The sequence below is a fragment of the Passer domesticus genome, chromosome 6, assembly GCF_036417665.1.
Source record: "Passer domesticus isolate bPasDom1 chromosome 6, bPasDom1.hap1, whole genome shotgun sequence".
NCBI classification, from domain to species: Eukaryota; Metazoa; Chordata; class Aves; order Passeriformes; family Passeridae; genus Passer; species Passer domesticus.
The window spans coordinates 47,361,574-47,376,804 of record NC_087479.1 but is presented as its reverse complement, the minus strand read 5'-3'; the positions used below and the strand labels follow the sequence as shown (position 1 = coordinate 47,376,804).

General features: G+C 40.9%; 1 protein-coding gene across 1 annotated transcript in view; it reads left to right on the top strand.

Moving 5' to 3' along the window:
* TRPM5 (transient receptor potential cation channel subfamily M member 5) overlaps positions 1 to 15,231 on the top strand; it is a 36,349-nt gene that overhangs the window by 6,543 nt on the left and 14,575 nt on the right. Inside the window, exons 5-14 of the mRNA XM_064425244.1 lie at positions 1,605 to 1,669; positions 3,488 to 3,679; positions 5,008 to 5,110; positions 5,994 to 6,112; positions 6,737 to 7,087; positions 9,135 to 9,266; positions 10,430 to 10,553; positions 11,995 to 12,140; positions 12,883 to 12,995; positions 14,351 to 14,446. Of these exons, the coding sequence (XP_064281314.1) occupies positions 1,605 to 1,669; positions 3,488 to 3,679; positions 5,008 to 5,110; positions 5,994 to 6,112; positions 6,737 to 7,087; positions 9,135 to 9,266; positions 10,430 to 10,553; positions 11,995 to 12,140; positions 12,883 to 12,995; positions 14,351 to 14,446 (1,441 nt within the window). The remainder of the gene's footprint in view (positions 1 to 1,604; positions 1,670 to 3,487; positions 3,680 to 5,007; positions 5,111 to 5,993; positions 6,113 to 6,736; positions 7,088 to 9,134; positions 9,267 to 10,429; positions 10,554 to 11,994; positions 12,141 to 12,882; positions 12,996 to 14,350; positions 14,447 to 15,231) is intronic.

Genomic DNA, 15,231 nt, shown 5'->3' with positions numbered 1-15,231 from the left:
AGGAATGACCACAGGCAGGCTGAAAGGGTGGCCTGAGGTTGCAGCGCTGAGAGTTACAAAGCAGCCACTTTCTGCTCACCAACCAAATCTGATTGAACAAATCTCAGGGGAACATAATTCTGACAAAGAATGCTGATTCATATGACAAATACTTTGCTGGAACATACTGTACCAGTGTTATCTTGTATTAACAAAACCAATGTCATTCATTTAAGCTCATTTATAAACAAGCTGAGCAAAGCTATGTGGCTTTACTGAAATACAACACTTTAATAAGGTCATGTGGAATTTCCCTGTTTAAAAAAAAAATCTAGAAGTCTTTAAGAATAATTTTTTTACATATCGAATATTTTTTACTGTTGAGGATTTTCCAGATTCACAGCATAAAATCAAAATCCATCTGACCCTCCTCTGGCTAAATTTTAACTAAATCTATGGCAAATGAAGAATATCTGTATCCTTAACCATACTTGAGGAACCTGTAGTCCCAGAGGTCACTCTTCAAAGAGCATCACGAGAGAGATGCCATGCCATTCACTAAAACAAATTAAGTTTCTTACCAACCATATCCTGGCTACAGCTCAGTCCAACCTTATCTCTGTAGTCATCTCAAAAGAAATACAAAAAATAGCAAGTATAGATCTGTACTGAGTTTTGGGAGATCTACAAAGGGAAACATCAAAAAATTGTTTGAACCAAATGCCTTTTATCTTCAAGCTGAAAGAGGCATTAACCTCTTGATATTACTGTTTTGATTGAGCTCCTTCAGGCCAATCTATAGTCACCTTTGCATTGCAAAATTCAGCATTTACAGTAAAAACCATCCAAAACTCTGTGGGCCCCTGTGGGAGGATGGTTCAGGACAGGGACCCTGACCCCAATTCTTCCCCCAATACCATGACATGTTAAATATTTCATTAGCATTTCTTTTAAAAGTATCAGACTGTGTTATTATTAATCACCACACCAGGCTGTGCTGAATGAAACTTTAAGCTGTTTAAGCAGAGTAATAAATACATGGTTCCTATCAACTTGTATCTGACTCATCCTGCCCAGTCTACACAGTCAGCCCCTTCATATTCTTAAATCTTCCTTTCAGAAGGCTTTTGTCCTGGATTCCAGTCCCCCTTCCAGCACACACTGGGCACATGCATAACACCCAGGACAAAATGAGAGCTTTTCACCTCTGTGTCTTGCTGGAAGATGCCTCACTGGAAACCCAGCAGCCTTCTGCTGCGCCCAAATGCAGCTCCATTGCTCCCTGGCCTGACAACCCTGCAGTAAACAAATAACTTGAAAAGCCAGCAGTGGCATGACACACAGAGATGCCAATATCCATATTTTGCAGCTGAGGTCAGAACAGCCTGGACTGCTTGCCTGGGATCGCACACAATTTCCAAGCAAAGGTGCCTTTGTCCTGAATCCCAGGCCAGGACCCCTCCTCTGTTAGGTCAGTTATTCTCTTCCCCTGCCACATCCTTCTGCAGGTTCATGTAGAGACCAAAACAGCACAAAAGGGAAGAAATATTTTCAAGGGGTCAGCAAAACAGCAATAGGTTTGTGAAAGCTGTTACTTTTTAAAAATTAAACCTTCTGTTTCCCAGGAACAGGTAGCATCGAGATTCCTGTGCTTTGCCTACTGGTGAATGGAGGACCAGGCACACTTGAGGTAAGAAAGCTGTTTTCAGCTTTAGAAAAATAAATTAACTGATGCCAAGCAATTAGTGGAGAATTTGGCTGTATGACAAATACATCTATTGGCATGAAGTCAAAATTCAAATCTACACACCATTAAGAATAGAGTTCTGTTAATATTAAATTTGACAGTATTTGTTTGGGAGAAATATTTACTTTTGAATAGGTACCAGCTGATGATTAACATTTCCATTGCCAGTGTCTAGTGGGATGAAAGAATCCAAACCCAAAACAAACCCACAGAAACCAGTTCCAGATCTAGAGAAACAGAAATACTCTAACTTGAGAACATGAACCAGAAAAAAAAAGAGGAATCTTTTAATGCTGTTCAGCAACAATGACACAACTGTCTGTCCCAGAGCTCAGAGGAAGCACAAGATCAGGTTTGCTGGATGTGCCATTTAAAATGGGAGTGTTCTGGTTCCACTGAGCAGAAGTACATTGTAGGATTGAAGACTGGAGTGTTGCCTGATAATAATACCAAATCTTCTTCAGCAAAGGATCCATTTTGATTTTTCTCCTGAGTGGTTCTACAACTTAAAGAACCTATTAACAAGGAGATAGTCTTTGATTTTTATTCTACTTTACTTATCTTTTTTATAATACTGTCAGTCTAGAAAACCTTTAGAGAGACATAATTTAACTATAATTTAAGGTTTCCAAGTGCTGAGACTGTGATGTGCAAGCTTTGTGTAACCCCTTTCCAGAATAATGACTCCTTTCTGGGGATGTTTTCTAGTTTCAGTTTCTTGTATCTTGTCATCAGTTTTGTCAGCTGGACTAAAACACACACTCATATTAGAAATCTCTCTGCTTAAACAAAGGTTATGTCACCTCATGATCTTGCTTCCTTTCTTTCATGAGAAGCTAAATATTGCAGTGTTTCCTGTACCTTTGGTTTAGAAAAATCCCATGTCATGACACGTAAATCCTCTTTTCAAAGTTTTACAGAACAGTGTGACTGGAAAACAGAAAGTGACTGGCTGGAGTTGCTCTAAACCAACTTGTGCTGGGAAAGAATGACTGGCCACACTTTTTTAGAATACCAATTTCTTAAATGGATTTCTTAAAATGGATAATACACACCAGAGACTACTAACAGTTTTAAAAAACCTCAATACCTAAACTAAAGAAAAAAACCCTTGCACCACAATTGAATCAATGCAGTTTTGTATAACTCCAGAGGAAGAAACAGACTGGCAGCAAATAGACATTTTTGCAATTATCATGCCATGGCCTCTGCTTTCCTCTTTCAACAACCTGCCTGACTCATTCTAATTGCACCAGTAATAGAATTAGTGGCCTTTAACTCTTGTAGTTGCTATGATTCAGTGGTTTCTTCCTGTAGCTCAATGTTGTGTTCCCACAGGCAAATTCCTGATTTTCAGAACATATTGCCAGGTTTAGCAGACAGAAAAAAAATAAAAGCCTATACTAAAAAGCCTGCTGATAATTTCAGTACAGGGTTACTCTCTTGCACTTGAATATGCTGAAACAGAGACTTCAGGGTAAAAAACAGACAGGGTCAAAGAAATTTTGTGCATTGTCTGTCCAAGTCAGGTTGCTTAGCTACTCAGCAGATGTGTCACGAAAAGAAGCAGAGTCAGAGACCTATACATGGATGACCTGCTACAGAATTCAAAAAATCCTAATAGCATAGAGGAGTCTGGACTGATTCCATAGTGAATCTGATTTAGGTACATATTTATTCCTGGTTTGCTAGAAGTCCTTCTTTTGAATAACATTTTCTTTCCACTTATGAATTTTAAAAACATCTTATTTTAAACTACAGAGAATTTGCAGCGGGTTGGAAAATTCTGCTCCCTGGCTTATCTTAGCAGGGTCTGGAGGTACAGCTGACATCTTAGCAGCATTCATGAATGACCCACAGCTTATCATGCCAGAAGCTGTTGAAAAGCAATTTAAGGAGAAATTCCCTGCAGAGAGCTTCCCCTGGAAGGACATTCTCCAGTGGACAGTGACGGTGAGTTCATGGCTTTGAAAAGCCATCATGCTCACAAAGCTCTCTCCTCACACTTGCAGCTTTGGTAGCCACTTCAGCACAGGTTTGGCAAGAAGCTACTCAGAAGTTTTAGGAACTCCAGTGCTTTGACACTGGTGTCATAGAATGCCTCTCTAGCATTAAAAATCAAGTGGTCATGCAAATCATGCATTTGATCATGCAAACTACTTTGCTGCCCCAGTAATTCAGCTGAACACTGAGGGCTCTGTCCTTCCTCAATTACTTCCTCAAGTAACAGCCAGCACCCAGGAACCCGACAGTCCTTCTGTGGGACACGAAGCATTATTTATATCCACAGCTGTGGAGCTTGTGCAGCTGTGACAGAAGAGATCTAATTCATGATCTACAGCTGGTAAATGGAAACCTCGTTGTGGATAAGCATGAATAAATTAAGTGGAATGAAGCGCATTTAGAAATGATCCTATCTACTGTCAGTCACTTGTTCTTTACGTATCATTGTTCTCAAAACAGAAAGACAAAACAGATTCAGAGATCTCCTTTACTCTTTGTATTGGGGTACACTTGCACAAGTCTTTTAGGAACAAATACCCACTGAGATTGTCCTTGTGTGAAGAGCACTGGGTGCCTCTGAGATAAACCAAGTCCACCTGACCTGGCCTGCTACTTCTCCTTCGCATTCCCTGCCATAATCCTCAGCTTTAAAAGTTCCTCATATTAATTCCATTAGGAAGAACTTTACGAAATCACTAACAAAAGGGGATGAAAGTCATCTGGAAGCAATATTGCCAGAGGCTCACAAAGTCTCAGTGCAGCTGCACTGCGAGAAAGAAAACTCAATAAACAGAGAAGCAGAAGGAAAGATAAGAGTACTGTATATATATCAATATTTGAGGACTTCTACTCAGAGAAGAGTTAGAGACTATGCTTTTAAATAAACAACTCAGAGAGCAAAACTTAAATGTCAAAGGAGGATGAGGTAAAATGAAACTAGTGGTATGCTGGCTATAATGTGATTTTGAGCCAAATAAGAATGTAAGTTAAGGAAGGATCTTTTAATTAAAGCCCTGCTCTGGTTACCAGAATATTTAAGTTCTGTTCCTCCTATCCTGGTAGATCACTTGGAAAAGGCAGTAAAAATCCCTCCTTGCCTTATGAGTTATTTATATATGGGAAAGTAATAATATTGGCCTTCTTGCCAAACCTCAGCTTTACAACTAGAATGCAAATTTTTGGGAAATACTGTCTGGGTGATCTCTACTGGGCATGTGGGCACTAATGTGCATCCAAAGGAAAATGTACAAAATTACTTTTGTTTTGACTCCAAATAGATTCAGAATATTATTTCACACCAGCATCTTCTGACTCTACACAACTTTGAGCAAGATGGTTCAGAAGAACTAGACACAGTCATTTTGAAAGCCTTAGTAAAAGGTAAGATACAATTAGCAAACATTGTAATGTTTGTCTTACTTGACTTACTTCTATGCCATAAATATATTTCCTTTTTCCAGAGCAAATTCAGTTGACTCTTGGATCAGATTTCATTTCTGATGCACTGTTCTTTTGTTTGTTTATTGACAATTGAACTGTGGCAGTTACTGTAGCTCCTGTAAGCTTCCTTTAAACTAGTGCTTGCTTTTTCATCTCATGCTATTGTATGGTTCTATTTTAGCCACTCCTTTATTTCACTGCTTGCTTCTCTTGATAACAGAGGCAATAAAAGAACTGAAATATACTGGAGCAGTATATCATTCCAATTAAACCATTAAAAAAAAACCCTCAATGAAAACAAAACCAAAACCCACAAGTAGACCTTTGTTTAAGGTCTACTACCTTTGTTTAAGAAACAATCCATTTATCCTATAAGAAATCTCCACTATATCTTCTGAAAGAAGACATTACTTGTGCTGCCATCTATTTCAGTTTCTGTCAATTTAATGGTTTGTGTTAGCTTAAAATTAGCATGAGAGCAAAAAAAAAAAAAAAGACATTCTGTTCTTGATGTGCTAATTGACACAAGGCAAAACCAACAGCCAGTCCTGTCCCCTACTTTCTGCAGGCCAGTGTCCCTCTTAATATCCAATAGCCATTTAAACGTAATGTTTTTAATAGAGTTCCTATAGAAAAAAAAATAACATATTTGAATATTAATGTTTCTTTATTTGGGAAAACATTGCTGTGAAGGGTTTCTGTTTAAGCAACCCACAGATCTGTGACAGCTGAAGGAGAACTTGCATTGCTAATCAAACTACCAATAAGTTAAACATGACTATAAAGTACTGACTTCATTTGCATTTCCTATTTTTTTTTCCAGCCTGTAAAAGTCAGAGTCAGGAGGCTCAGGAATATCTGGATGAACTGAAACTGGCAGTGGCCTGGAATAGGGTCGACATTGCTAAAAGTGAAATATTCAATGGTGACGTGGAGTGGAAGGTACTGGGGTTTTTTGCCTTAGAGGACACTCGGTGTATGTTCCAATGTGTACAGGACACTGGAGCATCCCAAAAGATGGCTTCTAAAAAAAAAGTTTTACCACTACTGCACACTCTACTCAGAGATTGGGCAGGGGTATTTTCCTTCCTGAGGCTGTTTTTTTTTTTTCTGCCCCCCTGTATGTTAATGGCTAAAGACAGAGGAATAACTCAGTGGTCATCATCCCTTTCTGGAGCTGTTTGAGAGCAACAATGCTTGTGTACAGACATTATAGCAAAGAAAACAGAGTTTACAAAGCAGAAGAAGCAGGCAGATATTACTGTTAGAAGGTGGCACGAAGAATGTCACTGTTTGTAACTGCTGTACAAATACCCAGTGTGGCAGGTGCCTCACACCAAGTCCTACAGCACACAATTTATGTTGGTGTTTTAACATTAACAATGGCACAGACATTTTGTCAGAGAAAAATGAAGCAAGTTCCACCTCTTTCTCATTGTACTCACTGTTGACTTGTGGAAGACAAAATGTGCCTGTTAAATCTAACCTCTCTCATCATCCATCCATGATTACCTCCCAAAATTTCCTTTTTTGGTTTGTTTTTTTTTTTCTCTTTCATCAATCTAGTCCTGTGACCTGGAGGAAGTGATGATGGATGCTCTAGTCAACAACAAACCAGAGTTTGTGAAGTTGTTTATTGACAATGGGGCTAACATATATGAATTCCTGACCTACAGTCGTCTGCAGAGACTCTACTGCTCCATTTCTCAGAAATGTCTCCTCTATGAACTTCTCCTGAAGAAGCATGAAGAAAGCAAACTGACCTTGGCAGGGCTCACTGGTCAGCAGCAGAGTGAGCAGAAGGAGATCTGCCCCCTCTTCACTCTCAGTGAGGTCTCCAGAGTTCTCAAGGATTTTCTTCATGATGCATGCAAAGGTTTCTATCAAGACCTCAGACATGGAGGCAAGAAGAAATCTGTGAGTCACAACTTTGCATCATTGCTCCCCTCCAATTCAGAATTTCTACAATTTTAACTAGGTCTAGTCTTTGAGGTGGGGCAGGGAACAGATTTAAAGATGTATGGGGAATACAAAGATTTGCATTTACTAAGGAGTAATTAGACATAAAAATAGTGGTCTGCTTTTCTCATACAGAACTTCAAGAAGTAGTACTGGGAAGGCAATTTAGAAGAAAAGCAGGCAATTTAGATTTTCAGTCTCAAGCCTGAAAATGGTCATCTTTGTACACTAAACTATTCTTGGATTTATACTCTGTATAAGTAGACTGAACTCAGATATTGATACACAGAAACATCCAGTATTTGATATTTGCCTTTAGATAATTTTAGTCTTTTTATGGAGTGCCAGAACATAGAACAAGAAGTAGGAACAATTGTGTGACATGGCCCTGGCAAGTGTTGCTGGCCAACATATGACAAGGAAAATATGTGATGGGGGTACCAGTGTGGAATGTCTATAATCCACAGCAGTGCAATAGATGCATCATCATTTTTGCATTTTGACAATGTACTTAATATTAAAATGCCTAAGGACCAGAGTGCTTGCCAAAGCATTGAAAATAAGTTTGAGTGCAAGGTTTCAAAACAAAGATGTATAATAAAATTTCATTAGAGTTCCATTTCAGACAAATGAAACAATCAAGCCTTTTGGTATTTGTCAAGTTCTAATTACACCTAAAAACTGTTAAAACTAGAAACCAATGTAAAAAAAAATATTTTTGAGACGTTAAATCACTTTTGTTTTGATAAAGCCTAGCTAAATTAATTAGTAGTATGAAAAGTTAAGTTTGAATCTACTCAGCGTTTCTTCATTCACAAGGATGAACAACTTGAGACAATACCTCTGAAGTCACTAAGCATACTACAGACTTACAAACTTGCCAGAAATAAAAATTTGCCCCCAAAGCCTCACTTAACCTTTCTGGCATTTGGCAGCAAGTGAGCTAAAGCCCAGTGCTGCAGATAAGGCCCAGTTCAGAGATCAGCTCCTGCTGCCTACTAGCTTTTTCCCTTTTAAAGCTTCTTCCCATGGCTGAATCCCATTATCACAGAAAGAGCATCACAGTACTGGGAAACCAGCATCACTGCTGCCAAATGGAATATCTTTTTTCAGGTTAGGAACTAGTGGTTACAAAAACAGATGAGACTTTTAGGATATCTTTGTCTCCTGCAAGGCTTTCAATGCAATTTAGTTGATTCAATAGCTCACTACAAAGTAAAGAAACACCCCCCCCCTCCCCACCAAGTGCCATTAAAATAAATCTGAACAGAATCCTATCATTTAAATTATTAAAAAATATATTCTCACAAAAACCTATTTAATTAAAAATAAAATAAAATTAAAATAAACCCTGGCTGCTTCTAACCAACACAATAGATAATAAGGTAGTTTTTAAAAATACTTAAAACTCAGAACTTGACCTAAGTGGCCACACTTCCTCTAGACAATTTTTTTTATCAAGTGCTGAAGGAATAAGCAGTGTTCTACTTAAACTGCTCTCTGCATGAGGGAAAGGTTTCTCAAAGGAAGGACTAAAAAGGGGTATTGACGTACTCTATTCTTGTCCTGTACAGGGCCTTGGAAAGATTTATTTCTGATGAAATAAAATGCCTTTTGTTCCCTTTTCTCAGAAACCTTGTCCTCTGTGGCAGCAGAGCAGAGCCTGATATAATTGAAGGCAAGCTCAGATTAGTTAATCACATGTTTCTCTTGTCTGATATTACACACCAGTGGTGAAACCCCAGCCTCAATAAAGCCAATGAAAACTTTAGCATCGGCTTCAACGGAGTCACCATTTCATCCAGAAAGTTCTCACACATATTGGGTTACACTGGGGACACAGGGATCATTTAACTCAGTACAGAATGAGCTGATTACCTTTTGGTTCTACTGACAAGTCAGAGAAATGTGAAGTAGCCAGCGAGGCTGAGAGCATCTTAGATCGTGTCAATTGCATGGAGTGAGACTGCCAGACAGGTTTTTAATTCTTCAAACCATATTTCAGGACAAAACGAACCCAAAGCGATTACCTGGGCCCTTGGACATGAACCAGAAAAGCGAAAATCCTTGGAGGGACTTGTTTGTGTGGGCAGTACTTCAAAACAGGCACAAGATGGCAAACTATTTCTGGGCTATGGTAAGCTCCGAGCTGTAGCTGCTTCGGGTGAAGTAATGGCATATTTCAAGTTTACGAGGTGTTTTTTCGCTCAGCCTTGCGGCTCGGGTGACAGATGGGTTCGTTTCCAGCCCACGAGAGGCGGCATTTACGGCTCCTTCCCCCTCGGCGCGGCTCCTGCCCGCGGGGCCGGCGCCGAGCGGCAGCAGGTGTAAATCAGCCCGGGCTGAAACTCTGCTCCCCGCAGCTCCCGAGGAGCCACAGCTCCCAGAGCAGGGTTTGTGCCTCCGACAGGGCCCGATTGTTCGGCTCCGAGCGTGACGGGAGGGAAGAGCGAAGCATCTTCAGCTGACGCGCCCGGCGCGCAGCATCACGCCCCGCAAGGCTGCGCTTCCAGCTGGCACAATCGGCTCCTGTTTCACAACCCAGCCCTGTTTCCCGCATCTGGCAGCCCCCCTGCCCCCACAGACAGAGACAGAGCTCTCAGCTCCGTCTCTCAGCTCCACCCCGGCCCTGCAGAGCAGCGCATCTGGCGGGGCTGTGTGCGTGCGGGCACATCGGCACCTTGCGGGGCCCGGCTGCGTGCGGGTCCGCAGCGCGCCGCACATCCCTGCCCGGCTCTGCCAGCTCTGCTCCCTCCTCTTCCCGCACCTCTGCCCCAGCACAGCCGCTCTGGAGCGATCTCGACGCAGGGAGAACGCCTTTCCAGAGCACAATGTTCTCCTTTCTGTCCTTGATTGCTATCCCAAATCCGGTGCCTCTAAGAGCCTGGATGCAGAAGTCGCCAGCCTTACAAGGCACAACAACTACTAATAAAGAATCATGGAATAGTTTGGGTTGGAAGTGACCTCAAAGGTCATCCAGCTCCAACGCCCAGCAGCGAGCAGGGACACCTCCCGCTAGACAGGTTTGCAGGGACACCTCCCGCTAGACAATGCTCAATGCCCCATCCAGCCTGGCCTCCAACACTGCCAGGGATGGGGCATCCACAACACGTGGCTTTCATTCTCAAATGTCATCAAAAGCGTCGTTTTGATCATCATTTTTGACTTTCAAATCTGTAAGATTTTGCTTGAAAGGCATGAACTTTTTGCTGTTCGATGCCTTGCACGGTGGAGTCTGCCCCGTTCAGAAATGCCTTCCTCCAGTGGAGGGTGGCAGCAGCGCCCCTTTCAATTCCACAGGGTCAGGAGGGTGTAGCTTCAGCTCTGGCAGCCTGCAAGATCCTGAAGGAGATGTCCCGCCTGGAGACGGAGACCAAAGCAGCCTGTATAATGAAAGAGGCCAAGTATGAGCAGCTCGCTGTTGGTAAGTAATGGCACTTTTTGAATGGCATTGAAAATTTATGAAGGAACTACCATTGGAAGGCAAGCAAGTGAAAAAATATACAGTTTCAGTCATAAAAGGTCAACTGTCATGAATAATTTAACAGCCTTGCAGCACAGACAGTCCCAAACATTCAGATACAGAGGAAAGATTTAAAACCCACTCATTTTGGAAAAAAAATCTCTGTTCCAAGACAGGCCCCCTGGGATGCACAGATAGTCTCCTGCTGCTTGTTGGTATTTTAATTGTCTAGTGTTAGTACAAGGTGTGTTACAGTGATGTGAAAGACTGAATAGCCAGAACACTTCCAGGCTCACAGCAGCCTGCTCTTCCTGCAATATCAAGCTTGCTCTGTAAGGGCCACTAGAGCAACAAGTTTTAAGTTTTGTCATTGCTGCTAAAAATAATTTGAGATTACCTCACCCAGAAGAGGGCCAAGTGCACTGCAAACTGCAGGGAGGCTCAGGCTGGTTTTGCAGCAGATGAGATGCCCCTCCCTACAGCAGTCAGATCCAGGCATCCGCAGTGCTGGAATGCTGAGCCCTCGCCCCTTTGCTTGCTGTAGGAACAGATGTCTGCACTCAAGCTTCTCTGCTGATCTGACTTCAGCCCAATCCACACCTTCACTGCTGTGAGGAGAGGGCTTTAAAATGTGCCCCACATGGAAACAAACACAGAGGCTCCTTTTCCTTTGGGGTAGTTCATCAGGCATCTCAAGGCTCATGCAGGAGCTGCATTATTTACACAGAGATCACATTTTCCCATTCTTCTCACAGGTCCATTATTATTTACAAAAATTAAAAATTAGGTTCTCATGTAATCACAGGGCTCAAGTAATTTAGTAATGGAATTATGGGGCCTAATCAAATACACAGAACTTCTGCTTCTTAGCTTTGATAGGTATTAGATCAGATCCTCAGTTTTAATTTCTGACCTGGATTATGCAAAGCAAACTTTCTTTAAGAATGATAAATACCACATCAACTAGAAAAGATTTCTGTATGTAATTTTAAGTGCACTTGACCTTTTTGCTCAGCCTCACAGTGTAACAAGGTGTAGGCTGGCTTGGGAAAGGTACTGAGATAATCAAGTGAATCAGTAGAATGGAACAGACATGAGAAGTCAGATCTTGTCTAATGAGAAGATTTTTTTTTTGACTCATTAAATTTATCCTGGTTTCTAAGCTCCAGGACCAGTTTCTCTGGAAACAATTATTTTATAACACTCCACCAAGTCTAATATTATTTTATATCAAGTAGCTCTGTCTCAAAATGAAGGATTTGTTGTCTACAAGACAAAACTGGGCTGCTTATCTTCTTTAGTCTGTTCAGGAAAGTGAAGACAGCATGACAACTCATCCTTCAAAGTGTAAGAAGATCACCCAAGAGATAAAATTTTTGTCTGTGTTTCCTTCATACGGCAGAACTCTTTAGTGAATGCTACCACAACAGTGAGGAGAGAGCATTTGCTCTGTTGGTGAGGAAAAATCAGTACTGGAGCAAAACCACGTGCCTTCAGCTGGCCACAGAAGCAGATGCAAAGTCTTTCTTTGCACATGACGGCGTCCAGGTAACTTTTACATGCCCCCAGGGCCTTGAGCTGGACACAGGAGAGGGCAGCACAGGAACTGAACAACCCCAATGGATGTATTCCCCTGAGAACCATTCTTCAGAGAAGGGACACTCCTCTCCCTCTAGCAACAGATGAAGAGGACATTACACCATGTCCTTGCCAAAACAGCACAATTCCCCCTTTCCCCACTCTCTCATCCAGCTGGCACACACACCAGTGTGCTGAGAAGGTTTAGCCCTTAATCCATCGTGAGCTTTTTTGCTTTTTATTCCTTTCTTGCTCACAGAGAAGCATCAGAAAAGCACTATAAATCTGCCTGGGGCATAATGAAGCTGCTCCAAGATGTGAGGTAACTCCTTGTTCAGATTCAAGAGAGAGCTCACTGATAAAAGTTAAATTAAATTACTATTCAGCTTTGCTCTCACAACCTGACTTCTCTTTGCATACACAAAGCTAAATTAAGAGTGATGCTGCTTTTATCTCCCAGTGCCTGACTTGGGCTTCCTTAGTACTACAGATGTTGCTTAATTCCATTTGGCTTGCTGTTCTTTCCACGGGTCTCCAAGTAACTCTTTGCATACTCAACATCTGCAGAAGGACACACAGAGAACCTGTTTGCTCTGAAGCTGTGAGGTCTTCAGAGCAGTCACTGTCTTAGGAGTCACTGAACATAGGTGTGCTTCATCTGCAAGAATCTTTTTGTGATATTAAAGACATCTCTTCTCTTCTTGACTTTCAGGCCTTCCTGACAAAAATATGGTGGGGAGACATGTCTACAAGCACACAGATCCTCAAGTTAATCTGTGCATTCTGGTGTCCTTTCCTCATCTACACCAATTTAATATCCTTCAGGTATAAACATAACTAGGTGCAAGAGATAAATGACGCAAAATATGCCATAAAATTATTCAGACTCAAAATTTCTCCCTGAAATGATTAAAACAGTAACATCACCTAACTATCACCTAACCAAATCAGTTTTCTATGGGGCCGAGGGATTTGTGTGTCCTGTTGCCAAACTTAAAAGATCAATGCCATGGTTTCATAGAGATCATTCTATTTTGCACAGTCCACAGGAAAGCCTGTTGGAATTCTGTCAGCTCCAGATTCTACATGACAATGTGTAGAATACCTGCAGCTGTAGCACCATTTGTTTCTAGATTTGAAGATGCCTGGCTCAAACCTCAGTATCTAAGGAAAACATCCATCATAAAGCAGAGTTATCAGCCACAAGCCTTGATAACCATAAGTCAAGCTTAAAAACATGGGACTGACATTAAATTACCAGTCAATCAAAATCAAGTATGATTTTCAAATTCAGTGCCTTATAATCTTAGGTTTTCTTGAAAAAGAGTCCATGTACTATAAACACCAACAAAACAAAACGCCCCACACCATAAAAACCAACCAACTAAATAAAATTTAAAAAACAGAAGAGAAAAAAAGAGCAGCCAGAAACTGCTCAGGTGGTCATTAAAATTGTGGATCTGAAACTTTAGGAAAACCTCAAGCATTCAGAGAATCACATACAAATCATAAGAATTAGCAATATGAAATGACATGTTGTTATGAAATACATGTTTCTTGACTCTTAAACTACATAAAAAGCAAGAGGACAACTTGTTTGGCAATGCTGACTCAAGATTTGCCTTCTGCCAGTGTCACTAAAGATGATGACCTTCAGGCTGCCAGATTCACAAATTCATTTAATGTGATATTTTGGCAAAGTTTTCATGGAAAGGTTTGAATTATTATACATAATCAAAACAATCCGTTCCAAATTTCCATTTTTTTGCCTCCTTTCTCTGGAAATGCAAAAACTGTCACATGTCCCCTGCTGTTTCTAGGATTTCCCTTCTTAATTGCTACTAAGAGTAACCAGGAATGGAGCATTGAGCAGTTCTCTTCTAAGGCTGACTGAGGGGTTTACTTCTGCTCAAATCCTAACTCTTTTGAGGAAAATGAGAATCCTGCTCCATTTTTGTGAAGCACACCAATTTATCACTTCTCTGAGTCATGTTGGTGACTTCAGCCTCCTCCTTAAAAATAAACAGAATTTGTAAAGATAAAGTTTATGCCCTATTGAATAGCTCCCCAGCAGAGCAGATCCAAGATAAGTACATGGTAGCAGTTCTGTATCAATGCCAATTCAGTAGTGAAAAATGGCTAAGCATCATCTTTTAACTAATGAGTTTATTTCCTTACAGCAAAGAAAAACAATTAAAGAATGAGCCAGAGCCATTCAGAGAGCTGGACAGTTTGGATTCAGAGAGGACTCTGTTTCTCTCCCAGGAAGAAGATAGGTAAGTTTAAAGCCATCACTAATACACTTCTTGTGTATTAGTGACCATCATCCTTAGATCATCAGTTAATGATCTAAGGAGCAGCTGAAGGGCCAAGAAACTCATTACTCCTCAGGAAGTGCCCTTTGATTATTGCTGGGCCCTCTGATTATTGCTGTTGTTGCTCTCTAAAAGGAATACAGGAAAATAAATAGGGATATAGCACTGCTTTAAGGAGACACCAGTTTAGTTTTTCTAAGCAGGTAATTTCTACAAGAAATTAAGAACAAGGAATTGACTTGGGAATCAAATAGCATTTTTTGACATTCCCATTAGCTCATGATGACCGATACACAATGGATTTTAAGAAGTTATCAGATCAATGTGCTGAGCAGAAAGAAGGATCTCAGCAAAACCTTGCATCACTGCATACTTTCTTGCAAAGGTGTACTTGCACCCATCAGTACCAGGGAATTTTACATCAAGTCAGCTTCTCATGCTCTTAATTTATATTTTAACAGATGAGCCCCTAAGGAACCTTATGAATTAGAGGGAGCATCACACAAATGGGTAACTGAGCACAAAGGTTTTTTCAGTTTCTTGTGGTCAGTCATAGATTGGTGATTCAGAGCAGAATCCCCCCTATACCTCTACCACACACTTATCACCAAAACCTGGGAGACCACAAGGACTTAAGTCATGATAAGTAGATTTTGAGTGGCACAAAGTCCTCTAAATGGCCAAATAGTGCTAAATTGCCACTTAGCTTTTCCATGATTTAAAGAGAACTCCAGAAATATGTGAAC